This window comes from Chroicocephalus ridibundus, chromosome 8 (genome assembly GCF_963924245.1).
Source record: "Chroicocephalus ridibundus chromosome 8, bChrRid1.1, whole genome shotgun sequence".
NCBI classification, from domain to species: domain Eukaryota; kingdom Metazoa; phylum Chordata; class Aves; order Charadriiformes; family Laridae; genus Chroicocephalus; species Chroicocephalus ridibundus.
The window spans coordinates 46,732,963-46,751,280 of record NC_086291.1 but is presented as its reverse complement, the minus strand read 5'-3'; the positions used below and the strand labels follow the sequence as shown (position 1 = coordinate 46,751,280).

General features: G+C 37.0%; 1 protein-coding gene and 1 long non-coding RNA gene across 4 annotated transcripts in view; one reads left to right on the top strand and one right to left on the bottom strand.

The window, feature by feature from the left end:
- Positions 1–18,318, top strand: part of LOC134519425 (uncharacterized) — a 55,249-nt gene that overhangs the window by 12,351 nt on the left and 24,580 nt on the right. The window lies entirely within an intron of this gene.
- CPPED1 (calcineurin like phosphoesterase domain containing 1) overlaps positions 14,802–18,318 on the bottom strand; it is a 49,897-nt gene continuing 46,380 nt past the window's right edge. The window contains exon 4 of one of the 2 annotated variants that reach the window (XM_063343597.1): positions 14,802–17,211. In XM_063343597.1, the coding sequence (XP_063199667.1) occupies positions 16,979–17,211 (233 nt within the window). In that variant the 3' untranslated portion in view covers positions 14,802–16,978. The remainder of the gene's footprint in view (positions 17,212–18,318) is intronic. The other variant, XM_063343598.1, reaches the window with a different exon arrangement.

The following is an 18,318-nucleotide window of genomic DNA, read 5'->3' as shown; positions in this document are numbered from 1 at the left end:
GTTGGCATATGAATATGAAATTATGTCAATGAGCTAAGGTTACTTCTTTTTCTCCAACATATCAATAAATGTAAGTATTACATGTGCTTAGAGCGCTAATGTGATTATGTCTCCACAGGATACCAGGATTTAATGCGTTGCATAGAAAGTTTAACATATGGTGTTATGCTCTTACTTACTGTATTTGCAACCACCTGGAGGTATTTAAAAGATGTGTAGATGTAGTGCTAAGAGACCTGGTTTAGTGGTAACTTGGCAGTGCTAGGTTAACAGTTGATGATCTTAAAGGTCTCTTCCAACCTAAACTATTCTATATGACTCTAAAAATAACATACACTGGTTTTGTATTTTAGAAAAAAAAAGGTGTTCATTGATGGTCATGAAAGAGGTTTCACAGTTAATGAGGAACATTGTAGAAACATAATTAGTCAGATGATGATCTAGCATATGCAGGTAGAATCTGACAAATTTATTAGTGTGCCTGAAACAAGTCGATTTGGCCACCTTAATCTATGTTTCATATAATTGTTATGACAAATAATGCAATCCAGTTCAATTTTAGTGTCCAAGAAGCCCAGAGAAATTGTCATAATTTAAAACTGAGAATAGTTCAAATAGGTGAGATAATAGCAGAACAGGGCCTTGCAATATTATTCTAGCCTCATTTTTCCAGAATCCAAAGTAGTAAAAATTCACAGGAACTTTGTAATTTATTTCTGATCATAAGCAGTCTTTAAATTGGATTAGAAGTGAAGTTCCAGATTAATGTGTCCTATTGCATCCCTTAGGCTTCTCTTTTTTCCATATTCAGTTCTGATAGCGCTATATACTGGCAGTTCTTGTGTATACAAAGGAGAAAACTATTGGGAGGGCAGTGATTAGGTTCATCCTAATGGATGGTTGCCAAAATTACTGCAGGTCATTTTCTGTTCATTTCTGTCTGGAGATAGGCATTTGAAAGTAGAAATGTGTAAATATTTTTGAAATATGTAAGTCTCTATGCCAGCATTTGCTTTCAGAAGTGCCATTTTCATACACAGAAAGGCACATACCTTCCATTTTCTTCTCTCCCTCCTTGCAATGTAAAAATAACCAATCATAAAGAATTTCAGATACTATATTGTAGGATTTAAGCAAGCTGTAATCAGCAGATAAAGTAAGCTGCAGTTTATCACTTTCATTCCTGTTCCTTTGCTCTGTAGCACAACGTGGTTATTGTAGTTATTGACCATCTTAAAAGGCATTATTCTGACACTGCAGCTCTCCTGGTGTGTACAGTAGAGCACTGAGCCTGCAGCAGCTTTTAAAGTGTGGCCAAGGCTGGCAGCTATGTTAGGATGTGTAATTCAGTAGCACAGTTTTTCATGTTGCGTAACATCATCATTGGTTGCTGAGACTTTTTCCCAAGGAGTCCTGCATTGACTGAAGCACTTAAATGCGATGGAATCACAAAAACTGGTAGGAATAGCTGGTGCTGCGATGACTTTGAAAACCTGGTCAGTTATTTACTGGAACAGAATGAAACAAATCAAGTGTTTGTCATGGGAATTTTAAAAATCGTTGTAGAAATATTTGGCAAATCTCATTTTTCCTGAGATAGGAAACCATCTTCTTCCATAGGTACTCCCAAAATCTTCCCCTAAGCAACTGATATAGAGGACCAAAAGTGAGGGTGCTATGTTTGCATGTTTGATAAATACTCTGCAGACACAGAACTTGAAAAAATTTTGTGCAAACATTCTGGACCAGCCAAATTGTTCTGTTGTCCTTTCTGAAACCATATATACACACTATGCTCCAGAGGTGCTGCCTTATTTTCTCTCTTCAGCCTTCAGCTGGATGGAATTGCGGTGAGACTGAGAGTACATCGGCTATTGGCACAAAAATAAATGCGTCAGGCTACAAATTCTTACATCCACAATTGTGGTGCAAAATAGGTTTTCTTAAATAGGAACAAAGCTTGTACAGTTCCTCTGTGTGATTGTGATGTACTCTGCAACAGAGAAATGTTAGTGCTTCCTGTTGCTTTTAAAATCTGTGCCTCGTTTTGACTGTGGGTTTCAGTCTTTTGAACAAATGCTTTTGTTCCACAACTCACTCAATCATCCAGCTTTCTTTAGTTGTATTATACCACCTGGAATGGAAAGGACAAGAAATGTTTACTGAAAATTGCTATCTGCTGGAGATGAATTATCAGATCTACTTTTCTTGAGACAAATGTTGAAAATATCTTTGTAAAGATTTTTGCAATTTGTAGCTCATTGACAAGTTTAATCAATACTAGTGTGGAGGCTTTCAGCTGGGCCTTTTTGCAAAGATCATTTGAAGTGTGATAGCTGATAGAGATGTCTGTGGTATATGTTGTGCTAGATGGCAATGTTGGAGAGGCTCTCTGTGTCTTAAAGCAGACACTGGTATGTTTAAAAAAATGCATGCGTTGAACATAAGTATGAAAACTTTTTTTCCACGTGCATACATTTTCAAAAGAAATTTCCATTGCTGTTAGGATAGAGAACGCTTTGTGTTGTGTGACAGTAACCAAGAGGAACAGTGATCAGTCTCACATTTAACAATCCAACCAGATGATCAACGTGCTGTATCAACTCACTTCAGCTGTGGAGCACGCTGGAAGGTAGGGGCTTCTTTGTCTTTCAGAACAAGTATTGTAAGCCTGTGAACCAAACTCATCATCCACTCTAGCTTAAGCAGAAGAAGTATGGTTATCTGTAGTGTATCTGGTATCTCAAAGCAGTATTTTGCTTTCTTGCTCTCAATTTCCCTTAAACAGTATAATCCAGCAAAAGGTGGAAAACATGGCTGCTGAGAGTGAAGTCAAAAGCATGTGATGAGTGCAGCTCTGCAATCTGAAGCATATCTCACGGGGAGTTTCTTTGTTAACGCATACTGTAATTTATGTGTAAAGATGAGGGGGCGTTCTAATTATGCATTTACTGAATATGACATGTTATAAGATCATTGACAGCTAATTAGAAACTTCCAAACTTGTTCAGCTTTCAAAGACCTTTTGTAATCAAATATAAATTTCAAATATATGCCTTTGTATCTAACCTTATGTAGATTGTGTTTTCAGTGACCTTTATTAAAAAGCACACCAGAAATTTAGAGGATTCAAAATGTTGACTAGTTTCCTCTTGCACTAATTCCTTTAGAGTAATTACAAGAGCTTTTAGAAAAAGTTCAATAATTTAATTCACTAACGTGATATACATACATAAATACAGAAAAAGGATATTGATATCCTATATAAAGGATATATAGGAAGGATTGAAAAGATTTATAGAAAAGGATATAAAAGTATATATTATGTCCTTTATAAAGTTATCCTTTTATTGATGTCAAAAGAACAAGGGCTACAAAGCTGGTGAGGGGCCTGGAGGACAAACCTTATGAAGAACGACTGAGGGAGCTGGGGTTGTTTAGCCTGGAAAAGAGGAGGCTGAGGGGAGACCTTATCACCCTCTACAACTACCTGAAAGGAGGTTGTAGAGAGATGGGGGCTGACCTCTTCTCCCTGGCGACAAGTGATAGGACGAGGGGAAACGGGTTCAAGTTACGTCAGGGGAGGTTTAGATTAGATATTAGGAGACATTTTTTCACTGAAAGGGTTATTAAACATTGGAATAGGCTGCCCAGGGAGGTGGTGGATTCACCATCCCTGGAGGTGTTTAAAAAAAGGGTAGATGGGGCACTGAGGGACATGGTTTAGAATTGGCTCTTGTCAGGGTAGGCTAAAGGTTGGACTCGATGATCTTAAAGGTCCCTTCCAACCTCAACAATTCTATGATTCTATGATTCTAGGTTGAAGGCTGGTCAAGAAGTTTTGGTTGGGATGTGGCTGAGACGTCAGGGAGAGCACTTAACTTTGAATAGCATGCGAAACAAATCAGTGTGTCTTATGTATTCTTCTGACTTAGACATAAGATAACAAAATAACTTCTGGACCAAAGTTGAGCCAAGTGTATCCTAAATTACCCTTGGGTAATTATAGTGCTAAAATACACACCCCTTAATGAATAATGAGCGTGCTAATCAGGTAACCTCCCTAAATGTTTTAAACATGATCTTCGATGCATATGTGTAGTTAGGAGTGGTGAATGAATCATTATTAACCAATCATCAGCTGTATTTTATTGTTATAAATATTGGGTGGTTGGGAACGTGTGTGTGCTGGCCGGTGTTAAATGTGCGGCACCCAATTCTGCAGAATTGAAATAAAAACAAATACTCAACTCAGTGTGTTGATCAGCTCTTGCATGCTGGGTGAAGAACCTTTATTTAGGGACAACATTACCACTGTTCTGTAGCTCACGTAAGATAGCCTTGCTGTCTTACTCTAGTTCTTGGGTTTGAGTGGCCATTCCTTATTTTCCCAACTGTCACTGAATTGGACTGTAGGTGAAAACTTCAGAAGAAGTATACAAAGAGTGAGGAACCAGTTTCCCAGCTGTGGACAAGCTACTTTCAGCTTACAACTAGAACTTTTTTGCTGTTTGAGTGGCTCCTGCTGTTAAGAAGAGCTAGCACTGTAGCTGCTTGTTGGCCAAACAAAGTCATCTTGGAAGATTTTGGGGAACGGTGGTACCTAGTGACATAACTATGGGGTAAAAGAAGCAATCATGGGTTTTTACCAATTTTGGGTGAAAATGCTTGAATGAATTAGTTGACACTGCAAATTCACAATATGATTATTTGAAGTATGTGTTACCCTCATTCTGAAGTGATATAGTATTACTCTGTATGCAAGTAACTTATTCAGCAGTTTGTCCAAAGCATATTATGGAGTGTGTTCAATAAAATATCCATATAACATTTGATTGGCCTTAGTTCAGAGTAGTAATGTCCTAATTTACAAGTAGGGTAAGGAAATAAAATCACTTCCACATGTTTTGGTTGATGCTAAGTATTAGGTATTAAATTTTCCCAATACCTTTGCCACTTTTACACCGTATTTAGTGGAATTTAATGTCCAGGAGCAGAGATGATGACAGGCTGACATTTCTGAATAACAGCCCTTCCAAACAGTTTGATACCAGGTCAACTAATCAAAATAGGATATTTCAGAGGATTACTAAGATTTTAATTTCCTCCTCCTTTGAAGTCACTTAGAAAGTGGCTAACAATTCCAGCACATCAAAATGTTTTTGAATAATGTTTCTGAAGGCTTTTAGAGTCTTAATTTGAGTGAAACTTGGTTCTACTTTGCACAGGCTGTAAGACTATTCAAACTTGTAAGGCTTTTTTACTAAAAAGCTTTCTTTGATAAATGGTTATTTTTATCAAGACTTCTAAGTGCATTAAAATGCATTAGTCACGTGTCTTGTTCAGTACTCATCGCTGAAATATTAGTGGCTCGGGGCTGAGGTGATAAAAAGGTGCAATGCACTTGAATGCTCAGTAGTACATTACTTGCTGTCATGGTCCCAGTTTTCAGGGAGAGTTCAGTCTAGGAAAGTTCAGTCAGTGAAAAAAAAATCTACCAGTCTATTCTTTTTTCTTTATTAAGCCTCTGAATGTAGAGAGCTGGCTGGACAATTCCCCCAACTATTTCTGGGCATAGGTGTTAATTTAAAATAATTTTATTGAATCTACATAGACGCCATCAGTGTCTGAATTCGTGAGAGCCGCCTGGAAACTCAGCTTATCCTGTGCCCTCTGTAATGCTTCAGTGTCTCACACTCTAAGAAATCCTATGCACAGCTGGAGGCCCTGTAGAGTTTCTGCATGAAAACGCTGGACATAATTTAGTTTTCTGGTAGCATTAAAGTAATGAATCAAAGATGAGCATAAACGTTGAAGAAAAGGCTGTCTGAGTTCCCCCACTGAGAAATAAATGGTACTGATGGATGCGCTCTGTGTTTTTATTGTGTTAAAGAATGCAGATTTCAAATGTTTTTTTTTTTTTTCCTTTACCTTGACCGTTCTTGGTAACGGAGAGACTTCACAATGAAGCTCTTTTTCCCCTTACCTGGGAAAAGCTGGTGTGCATTTTTTTAAGACGAGTGGTTGTGATTTGTTTAGGCAAACTCTTTCCTATGGCCTTATAATGTGTTGGGCCACTGGAGTGTTTTCCTTCAGAGAAGGCAGCTCATGTTTAAAGCCACATATGGGCTGACTGGTCAGTGCAGAACAATAAAGATGTAATTGGCATTCATGAATGCAGTCAAAATAACAATTTAAAAAAGCCTTGAGTTTTAGATTTTTTTTTTTACTGATAGCATTTACAAATATTTTTCTTAAATGTTTAGAGTAATTTCTATAAATACAGTCGTTGCTGTACTAATACAGAAACTTCTTGCAATGGAATATTTCTACAGCTTGCCATTAGCATTGATACAGAGAGGAAAAAGAGAGAAACATTTGAGAAGAAAGCTATGAAACAGTGTCTTGAGACAGCCCAGAAACAGGTATGTGAGGGCTAAGTAAATTGCAGCAATTCATCTTCCGCTTGTTAAATGTATATAGAGAACTTTAAAAGAAAATTACAAACTTTTCTCTCAGCCCATAAGGCTGTAAGTTCAGAAGGTAAGAAAGAAACCTTGTCATTAATTATTACATTCAGGATTTGTGTACTCAAAGACACTTCCGGAACTGTGCTTTTGCTCACTGGGATACAGTCTGAGATATCTTCCGTAGGTTTCAGGGTCAGAAGAGATTTATTTCTCTTAAAATACATTAAATAAAAGATTGATTAAAATTAAAAATTGAGCATATTTGTCAAATCATTCCCTTTAAATATGTTTATTATTTTGTAATAAGCAGTAATATTCACCAGTTAGTCTGTGGTGTGTGCGTATCATGAATATGTACTAACACTACTGCTGCGAGTGAACTATGACATGTCATCTTTAATATTATGCTGAACAATTTTGAGTGCTGCCATCAAGCATCAGTTTGATCTCTGTCTCATTAACAGACCTTACTTAAGATGTCACTCATTCAGGTTTAATGGGAGGAATCATTAAATACCCTTTGTGTAGTGGTAGTTGAAATGGTAAGAAGCCACCAGTGAGCTGTGTGGGAAGATCAGTTAGAGTTTACACTGTACCTGATAGATGAAGGTTTGCACTGAATGTGTGCTTGAAGGTCTATTTTTGCTCCTCTTTGAGGCAGAAAGTGAAGACGGCCAGTGGAGAATGAGAGAAGTCATCAGTAGTAATGCAAAGGATTATCTCTCTAGGAGAAATCGGGATCTTTCCACTGTAAACAGACAATTTTATGGCAAAGAAATACTTGGCTTGAACAATCAATTGCTCCAGCTAAAGGAGCCAAATAATTCCAATATTGGCTAGTAACTGTACTTAAATAAATGAGGTCAACGTCTATCCTTCACACTGCAGCCATGGCTAACTGAGATTTGATTGTAGAGCTGGAGTCTGAACCTCTGTCAGATCTCTGAGTCTCTGGCCTATGTTGTCTGGTTTACAGCCAACTACAATTTTTCTGCTAAGGCTCTGTCAGGCTCTGTCCTAGTTTCAGAACAGTATCTTCACTATGTTTCAGTCCCCAAGGGCAGTATCTGCACCAGATTTAATTAAAACTGGGAATGCTAATCAGCAGGTCTTCCTGTAACTGTGAGATTTCTAAGACCTTGACTGCAGTCACTGTCCCAAAGTAGCTTTTGCCTTCTAACATTGTGGGAAACACTGAAACAGTGCTCCTGGATCACAAATCCGGGAGTCTGCAGTGCCAACGTTCCTTACAACTGAAACTTATGAATAGCGGCGAGTTCATTTGGGGATAGTATGTCTTCAAATACCTCAGTATAAGGGTTGCATAATTGAATTCTATAACAAATACCCTTCCTACATTTGCAAAACATAGAATAACAGCAAGACTTTATACTGATGAATATGCGTAAGAAAGATAAAAAGGACCTCAAATAATTTAATGCCTTTCTTTGCAATTAATTAGATCACATCTGTGTATTATGGCAGATACCTGTTTCAAGGTCTTGAGACCTTAATTAGGCAGATAGCCCTAACCAGGGCCTATCTGATGCCCTTATGGCTTGTGAAACTGGATTATCTTCTCAAAGTGTGTATTACAGGAGGAAGCAGAAGCATAGTCAAAAGCTAGGAATCAGGTAAATGTCCTGAAGCATAGCAGTTGCAACTAATAGTTGAAGTCAACAAGGGGAAGAATTATTTACTTTGCTGCTTTAAAGAAAGAGGAGAGGAGCGAGGAAGAGGGAATCAAGTGGAAATAGTAAGCAATAAATGTAAATGATTAAATTTGTATTGCTATAATGTTGTCTAAGAGTACGGAAATTTCATGGGTTATATTTTACTTCCACGGGAAGTTTTGTGTTTATATTTAATTTCTAGGAACCCAAGGGCAAAGCAAAGCAATTAAAATGTTGAAGACTTAAAAATAAAATTCATGAGCCTCAAGTAAAATACCTTTAGCTGATTAGTGGTACAATGCATCTTTAATGAGAAATAAATTAGGATTGCATTATTTCTTAGGAGGATAAGGAGAGGCATTAGATATCTGCGTTGATAATAGAGGGCTTAGAAATAATCTAACGCTATGAGCTCCTTTTCTAGAAGAAAAATAGGAAACTTCTATATGGCCTAATGCAGAGACAGGAAAAGCAGTAGATTTGTAAAAGTCCTTTCACTAAAAAGCTTATTATGAGGTGAATTTTAACATAGTTCCATCACTCTTTTGATCTGTTTAGACTCATCCCTTTGATATGTATCCATGATTCTCTTTTTTTGTCAAATCATTAGTTTGTCTTGAAGTCTGATTTTAATGCAAACTAATTTATATAAGAAGTGCAGACTGTAAAATTTAGAATTAATTTTGAATGACCCACATATAAAATACTACCTCCTGTATTTACCCACAGCAAACAAAATTCTATTAAAAACAGGGCTCAGAAATACACTTTACAAAATATTTCGTCTCAGTTATCCTATTGTGGCAGTGTCCCAAATGAAAGGAATAAGAAAAGTCCTTTGATTGCGAAGATTGGCAGCATTTATGTTTTTAAATCAATTGAATTTTAAATATGCATTTATTGTCTGTGTTAAATTGCTACACAGTGAGAAGGAATGCTGTTCTCTAAACAGTAATAGGTCTATTTCAGCTCTCAAATTGGGTCACAGTAACAGCATTCTCAGTTCTTTCTCTCTCTTTTTCCTTGCTTCCTTGAAAAAGTGATTGAAACTCTAATCATTACTGCGTTGAGGCAGTGTACTCATAAAAATAATATTTTTCATGAAGGATAGATCCTCCTCCTTACCCCTGTTTTTGGTGGTATCATATTGTAAAATACCTTGAAGAAGAATGTAGAAATCTGCAGTCTGAACAAAATGCGCTGAAATGCACTGAATGAGTACAGCAGTCCCAGTTATTGCTGGAATTTATTTTCGGTAATGAACGCTTCACCTTCTGTATGGGACTGTGGTAAAATGAAATAAATTAGAATGATTAACCTTACATTATTTATCATATTCCTAAACATGCTTTTTAGTCAAAAAAGACGGAGCCGGGGCGGGAAGGGAGGGGGCGTGACAATACTGGTCTACAAAGCTCATGTGCTACATTACCTCAGTTATATCTAAAGTTGCTCTGACAATTAAATGGATGGGGTAGCGTATTGTAGAAGGTCATAGCGGTTACCTCGTGAGTCAAAGCAGGGATGCTTTCGATTGGCCTGCTGTTTTACTGAAGCATGTGCACACTTTAAAGGGTATGATGGGATCCGTGGAGCTGTAAGGAGCTACTCTGCCCTGGTGTGAACAGTTAATTTACCAGTGTAAATTAACTGCTAGACCAATGGAAGGCAAAAGAGGTTGGGTAACCTGGATGAACTGTGCTTCAGTGGAATTAAAGAGTTGTGAGACTAGGAATCTTGGTAAGCCCAAATCAGAGAGTGCTCGTAAGTGAGGAATCTGAGGCATTACATCTTTAATTAGTGTCTGGATTAAAGTTCTGCTACCTGGAATGGGTTTAATGTATGATACTCTACATTTCTGTGCAAACATCCAGGCATGTACTACTGTTGCATGCTTCTTAAGAACAGAGCTGTTGCTGCAAAGTCTCTACACAGCTGATGATCTGGGAAAAGGTATATTTGTGTATGGGAGGAGGAAGTGCTTCTATCCCAAAGACATCCCAGATCAAGTAGTAGTGCTGGCATTGTTTAAAATCCAAAGCTATAAAAGATACCAGGCTCAATAATAAGTGGATGCTTACCATTTTGGTATAACCACGTCTGTGACTGCTTTTTGGCTTTAATTGTCCTCTGCACATAACAGTATTTTCTATCGTTACAGCGCAGGGCTGAACGGCTAAGATGACCTTCGGTTGCTGCATATTTAGGCTTTGTTTCAAAATGAGAAATGAAAATATTAAATGTTAAAAAAAATGAGTAAGAAAGTTAACCAATAATTTTGAAGTAAAACACATAGAATCATAGAAAGGCTAGAGCTGAATCACCTAGATTATCCCAGCAGTCAGCAGAGGCATCTTCAGGGGCGATTCAGTCCATCCAGCTTACACATCAGTTGCAGGATAGGATGAATTACCTGCTGGGGTTACGTACCTCCCTATATAGGAAGGAATCTCATTGACCAAACTGGAACACCAGCTTCTACACAGCTGAAGTAAAGTGAGGTGGCTCCATCTCCTCCTTATGGGTTATAACAGTCCAAGACATGGAATGAATAGAAGGGTAAAACTAAGTTCAGCTCAGGTTCTGTAAAAAAAAGACAGAAGATTCATTGTCTGTGAGCTCTGTGTCGTGTTAGCACCCTCTTGGCTTCAGTGCTTGGGTTGTGCTGGAATAACCATGTTCTGTGATAATATTACCTTTGTCTCACATGTACCCAAATACAAGCCTTGGTTCCCCAGCTGGTGTGCTGGTGACACATCACTCAGAAAATTTCTAGGCAGGCAGCTTGCCAGATGTAGGGCTGCTATCTCGGGTCATTAGAGCAGTATGAGATACCTTCCTGTATTTCTGTGCCTTTTTTATATGGAAATGGGTGAGAAGGATTTGAATATACATAGATAACACCATTACCAGTTCATTTAAAAGGCCATGTGGTAATTTTTAACAACACTATACCTTTCAAAACAATGTTCAAGAAAGGCAGGGATATATTTAGAAGATGGATGTTTCAATTGCTGGCTACCCAAAAGTGACATAACAACACTATAATTTTAAATAGGATGAGGCTTTAATGGGTGTCCTAGAGGAAAAAAAAAAAAAAAAAGCTGTTTATTAGTAGAACTGTACTAAACTACCTGCATTTGACAAAGTGTTAATGGAGGAAATTACTTCTAGAGAAACAAGTGAAAATGTCAATTAAAAAAAAGTAATGGCTGTCGGGAGTTGTGGGTTGTGTTGTTTTTGTTTTCTTCTTATGAGAAGTGCTAGGTATGTTTTTCGTATTGCTTGAAAAGCTTTTGGTTTGTCTCTTGTCCCTTAGTTCTGTGGGTTTTTCCCTCCCCCCTTCTGTATCTGCTGCATCAGAGTTGTATTTCATTTAGACTGGAGGCTAATTTAATAGTCTGGTCTAATGCTTTGTCTCTCTACATGTTTTATTTTTCCAATTCTTTTTTTTTTACAGAGCATCTTCCAATGAAAATGTGTCCAAAAGCTCATTGCCTGCATTCATTAGCTTTCAATTGCCTAATATTCAGACAACTGAGTAACAAACAATTAATAAAACCCTTTTATGTTGGGGAGAATGGGATTAGAATGGGTGCAAACTACTCATGAGACCTTGCTCCCTAATAAGAGGCAATAATTTTGATTGCTAAAACAGATAATCTAAAAAACTTTTCCCAACAAAGCCCTACAACTCTGTCATTGGGCAAGACTACCTTGGTGTAAGTCTGCTGTTAGTTGTGTGAAGCTGACAGCATCCATTGGCCTTTCAAGCTGCCTTTGGAATATACTTAAACATAGTGGATGTCGAAGCTGCCACGTGGCTGCTTGCCTTGGAGCTGCAGCAACAGAGTCCCAGCTTGGGCCTTATGTGCCTGGCCATAAAAGATTTCTTGTATTAGCTCTCTTTTTAGTAAATGTCTCATAGTTGCCTAAGAAATTTGCCCCCTGCTGGATGTTATTTTGGTAGTGGTTCATGGTAACTGGGCAGCCTAAACCACCTGGCTTTGCAGTGCCATACGGGCCAGTGATGGCACGTCTCATATGTCCGCACAGAGTAGGAAGAGAAATAAGTTCCTAGTAACTGGAGAAAAATTAGTGAAGTGGAAATGCCCTCTTCACAATTCCCTAATGCAAACCGGCATTTCTACATGGGGAGTGTTTATCATGAAATAATAGGCAATGGTAGGGTTTGTTTGGCAGGAACCTTTCTGATAACTAATGTATGTGTAAATGTTTCTCTTGCTTTAAAGGCTATTGCTGTGTTCAAATAGTAGTTGCAGAGCAGGCTTAATGAGAGCATTATGGAAAGCGGCTTATTCACAGCATTACCATTAGCTGAAACAATGACGTGTTAGCCTGCAGTCGCTTGTACAATGACATATGTAGACTGAGGAACGGTGTATTTTCAAGCAGTGAAATGTTTAGTTTTTAATGCTTCGTACATTTGCTTATTATAGATGTGTCTATAATTATTTGTTCTCATAACAGAATAAAATCAGCTGCTTGAGGATAATGTCTGGAAAACACAGACACTAGAAACCAAGCTGATGTGCTGAGGTAAGAAAGCAGTCATTCAACAGCGACCACAGGACATTCGGGCTGCAACTAGGGATGGCAGAAGAGACTTGACTTCTGCCACTGCCCATTCCCAATGTAAAATGTGATTAATCTTTAACAAGACATCAAGCGTTCATTTTCTGTCTGTAATCTCCAGAAGTTGAATACTGTAGGCCTATCAAAATATTGCCTCTATTACAACTTGCAAGATGAGATGCTGGAAGCAAATGAACTAAAGGCAAGTAGCATGCAAACAGTGGTCAAGGCTTAATGACCTTTTTGGAAAGATTTGGAAGAAATGTGTTCTTAAATTTGTTGCTTACACTGAAACTGGCAAACCGAGACTGAGCTCAAAGACAATTTTTAGTAAACTGCCTCCTGCTCATAGGTCTCCACCTCAGATTGTACTTAATTATATAGCATTTGGTTTCTTTCACAGGTTGCTCTGCTGTTCTAATATGAATTTTCCACATTTAATAAGAGCCATTAGGGATTATCTCAGCCTTTTAGCTGCCCGCAGGAAACCAAAATGAATTGTGGTCACTTGATTTTTTTTTTTCCCCTCTCTGCCCAACCCCTTGAGTCCACAGAAATGCATGAGCCCGCACTTGCTATTTCATCAGCAGTTTGAACTTGTGGTGACATCTTGCTTTAAAGTCAGTCATATCCTGACAGAGAGTTACAATTAGCAACCCTTCTGGAAATAAAAAAATAACATCCTCAACATCAAAAGATGTTTTCTTAAATGATAATTAGTGTCTCCATGGGTGGATTGTTTCATAATTTAACATAATATGAATTATTTTTCTTTACATAAACAAGATGAGGCACTGTGACCATGAGGACCTCTGCCATTTCAAATTAGTAAAGGCATCAGTGTTAATTCTATATTAGCTAATTATGCTAAGAAAAGTGATCAAACAAAATTTGTTATTTATGCTGGTAAGAAAGCACATTTGTATTTTATTTTTTTTAACTCTTTGCTTCATACAGTAAGGTCCAGCAACACTATGGTTAAAAATCCTTCCCATGATTGTGTTACATGACCGAGGCTGCATTTTCATCTGACTTATACACATTTGCATCCACTTCATATGAATGAGAAACTGCATGGAAGTTCTGAGTTGTCATTCAAAATAAGAAATGTTTTGAAACAACGTGTATTGCAAGGGAAATACATTTTATTTATTTTCCCACTATCGTGCATTTTAGGATGCAAAAAAGTTTAATATGTGTGCTAACTTACACTGCACTTGTCAAACTAAGGCAATGGCAAAATGAACAATTACTGAAATGCTGAATTCCCCTTCCTAGTTTGAGCTAGTGCAGGAATTCTGAATTCACTGAAATGAGGCACGGGCTCGAAAAGGTCAAAGCACTACAGAGGCCATTCCCTCATTTCAGCTAACGGTGTGTTCATCAGAATGTCATCCAGGCTACAGCGTAATGGTTACAGACACAACTTGCTCGTCTCTGACATTTTAGTTCTGATAAATCTTGCAAGGTGAGAACCAAAATACATGTTTTCAATGTTTCAAATACAAAGCTCTGAGATTTTTTCTTCTTCCTACGAAGTTAATCACAGTTGTCATCAAGTCCTTAACAATATACCTGGGTTTTTCTGCTTTCCCACCTAGTGCAGTAGACAATAACAGAAAGCACGTTACTTAGTGATTACCTGTCCTCACAACCGGTGGGACAGAAACCGAGGCCAAAGCGTACATAACATGTAGCTACACAACACTCTCTTATCTGCCAGAATCCTGTACAGGACAAGAAGCCATTTAATAAAAATCAGCAGCCCAACTTTACTATCTTAAAACACTCCAAATTGAAGTCAAATCTGGTGGTATTTTTTACATATGAACAATACAATATGAATTTTCTATTCTTAGAAAGAATATGTTTATTAAATAAAGGAAGAATTTGGGATATAAAAAAAACATTTATTTTTTTAATTGAACTGCAACTTTGTACTTGATATTTTCATGACAAAATGCCATAGAAATTCTTATGTTGAAATGACACTAGAAAAAAAATATTTAAAAATAAGAATTAAAATTATGTTTATATAAACATTTATTTTGTATATTAGTACACCAAAACTCTGAAAATAAAATTTTAGAACACTATATACCACAACTTTCATATTTGGCAATAGACTTTCTCCCAAAGTTATGCTTCAGTTTCCCAAGGTTCATATATTTAGTTAAAACTCTATCCTTTAATAAACAGGCATATTAAAAAAAAAAGTTTAAAGTTTTTCTCCATTCAGCTTTACAACGTTGTGCTGGAGCAGAGAAAATATTAGATTATCTCGGGTCCCTCTGCTGAACTTCTTCAGCCTTATGATTTAAACTAACTTAAAAGATGTAAGTCAGAGAGCGCCTGTTCTTCCCTCTGCAAAACATAAAGAAGCATCATCTCATTCTTGAAATTGTTAATTAGCTGTGATTACTAAATAGCTCCCGGCTACGTAAGACCAAGTTTTAAAAGTAGTCAGTAGCTTAAAAGAGATCAGAGTACACAGATTTTTTTAAAACCAGTATCTGAACTAATGGGTGCTTAACTTCCAGTGAAACTGCCATTTGGGTCCTGAGGTACTTACCTATTTCAAAGTAACCTAGCCTTAGATTTTAGTTCCCATTTCCCAGATGTGCCCTTGAAAACAAGACTGTGAAAACATTCAACTAAGCAAAACCAGGCAGAGAATAAAAGCAAAATAATTTTCTTTCTTTTCTTTCTTTCTGAATCGAACATTACCTATGCTTAGGTTACTGTCATGGGATGGTAGTGTACATTTGGTCCTGTCCAGCTGCAGGTGCAGCTGTTTCACTGGTGCATGGGAATGCTACAGAGGTGATTTTAGAATCTTGTGCGTCCCACTAATCAAGCTTGAAGGAGCGCCCTAGATAAACTGTTGTGACTAAAATGTAATGAAACTGACTCTTCAGCACAGCATTTCATGTCTCTCACCATATTTAAATATCTATAATATCCTCAAGGGAACAATGTTGTAAGTGCGTATACATAAAACCGGATGGAATGCATTAGTTTTTCAGCCAGTATTGCTTCTGTTCTTCACTTCAGGTGCTAAAGCTGCGCTATCTTTATTTCTAGATAACCTGTGGCATGGGTTATAATGTGTTCAAATAAATACTTAAAAAATAAAAAAAGGTATGTGTTAATTACATGAAGATTTTTTTGGTATTTAACAGTAAACAAATCAGATACACTTGCCAAAAAAACGCAGGTGGATTGCAGCACATTAAATTTATTTTTAAACATTTATTTTTAAAGATTTACTCCAGTGAAGAAAATACACTTTTTTAGGGTTTTCAACACTCAATATTGTATAATATTACAGTAAGGCACTCTTAAATTGCTTTTGAAAATCAAAGCTCTCCCCTTGTCTAGGAATCAACGAAGTGACTTCTGGTAACAGTATTCTGGACAGAATATTCTCCTAACACAATTATTCCAACTGCTGAAGTTATGAACAAGAATATATGCTAATTGAATGGTAGTTAAATTTCAAAAGGAAAATAATTGTCCATGTTTAATTTCTGTCAGTGGCATCTATATTAGCTTCATTTGTAGACTTTTCATTACATAAAACTATAGGATATAACAGAAACCCAAGCTGTGACTGCAAACCAGGATGTATTTCCAGTCTCCTTGCAACTCTCCTATTGTTGCTGGCTCTGAAGAGCTAAGAAAATAAAGTATGGGAAATGGGGGAAAATATGACCTCAGGTAACAAGACCTGGTCCACAGGTTGCTAAAAGTCAGCGGGAGTCTGTGGATTTTGGAGTTTTTGAGATTTGTTTTTATAGAGTTAAAAAAATGCCACATTTATATTGTCCAGAGCATAAAAGAAATGACTAAATTTATTGATTTTAAAATACCCTCTCAAATATAAAACTAAAACAGACTTGAGTTAAAGGGTTATCTAGAAGCTACAACGTACTCTCTGATGCAGTTTCTCTCTAATAAGAAAGTCTTACTTAGGAGCAAAGTAAAAATTCTCAGAACAGTTCTTCTCAATGATACATTACTGTATTAGTTCTGCTATTCTTCCATAGTCCTCATAGGTCTCATTTTCAAAAGGAGAAACGTGTCAACAACTTTCTTGTTATTTAGGAAGATAACAAATTGAGAGCTCTTCTGGGGCGCTGTGCACAATCAGAAATCCCTGTTTCAGCTCAGGGAAACTTTCTGAAACTGTTTCTATTTGTCTAATAGGGAAAAAAAAATCACATCATGTGACATAGCCTAATTTTGCTTAGCAAGCATATCTAGCAGCTCTTTCTCTATGCCTTGACTGCTCAGTTCATTTAAACTGTAATATCTGTGAACAATCTTTTCATCTGTGACAACAACCACTCGAAGCCCATGAGGATCTTCTCCCAGCTGACATCCTATTGCCGATGAAACCACCATTTCCAGTCCTTTGTAGAATCCTCCAGCATTCCTGTGGTAATGTCCAGAAAATACAGCTTTAATGCCTATTTAAAATAAAAAGAAAGAAAGAGAGTATGTATTTAGTCAGCAGTTGCAGTTTACGTATAAAATGTGTTTACAGTAGCAAGTACTGCTGTGGTTATATGCCGAGGCTTACACAGCTGCTGGGGTTGTAGAGAAAGTTCTCTAGCAAGTACAGCTACAGGTGTCATGTTTACCTTCATTCTTTAATGGTTCATAAAATTAAAAGTAAACCATTTACCTGACCTCGCATTTTAAACAAATAATTAGTAAATAGTATCAAAAAATTGTAGTAGTTATTCTGCTCCACTAGAGAAGAAGGAATACTTAGAGGAAGCTGATTAAAATTAGAAAAAAATTTCAGTAACAGATAACTGCCTAAAGAATGTCCAATGATGGGGAATCCACCACTTCCCTGGGGAGATTATTCCAGTGGCTGATTGTTCTCATTGTGAAAAAAAAAAAAATTAAAACATAAATGAGAAGATGATTTGTAATCTTTTCTCAAAGACATTGGGGGGGCGTTACCACAGATGGAATAGAGCCAGGTACGTCAAAGAAACCTAATAAGCAGGAGAGGTTGTGAGTTATCATAAGAGGTGAAGAAAGATGAGAGCAGCCAAAAAAAGGAAAGGCTGACAACCTGCAAGAGGAGTCAGGCTTGGTAATGACACGAATTAACATTTATTTAGTATAGGGTACAAACAAGGGCGGTTTATTCTGATTTCCTCTGTATTTTTAATGACTTAAGGCTGTTCTGTTTCTTTTTTAAAAATACACTATTTATATTTTGGACTGTATTGGGGTAAAAAAATCACTCCACTATAAACTTGAAAAGAAAGAAATACATTTGATCTGTTGCAGGAGACAACAATATGCTATATCGCAAATTTCTGGGTAGGTTGCATGCAAGTATGATCTAAACTTGGTCAGGAGTAGAAAAAAGCTAAATGACAAACAGCAGGTGAAGAGAACAAACATATGCAGATCTAAGGCTTTATAATGTACTTTGAAATCCTTGGCTGAATCATTATCTAACTGATTAGCCAAATGAATGTTTAAAGAAGTCCAGCCTTCTCTCAGAATACAATAATTTAACAAAAAATTAAGTTTGCAAATGCTGTCTGATT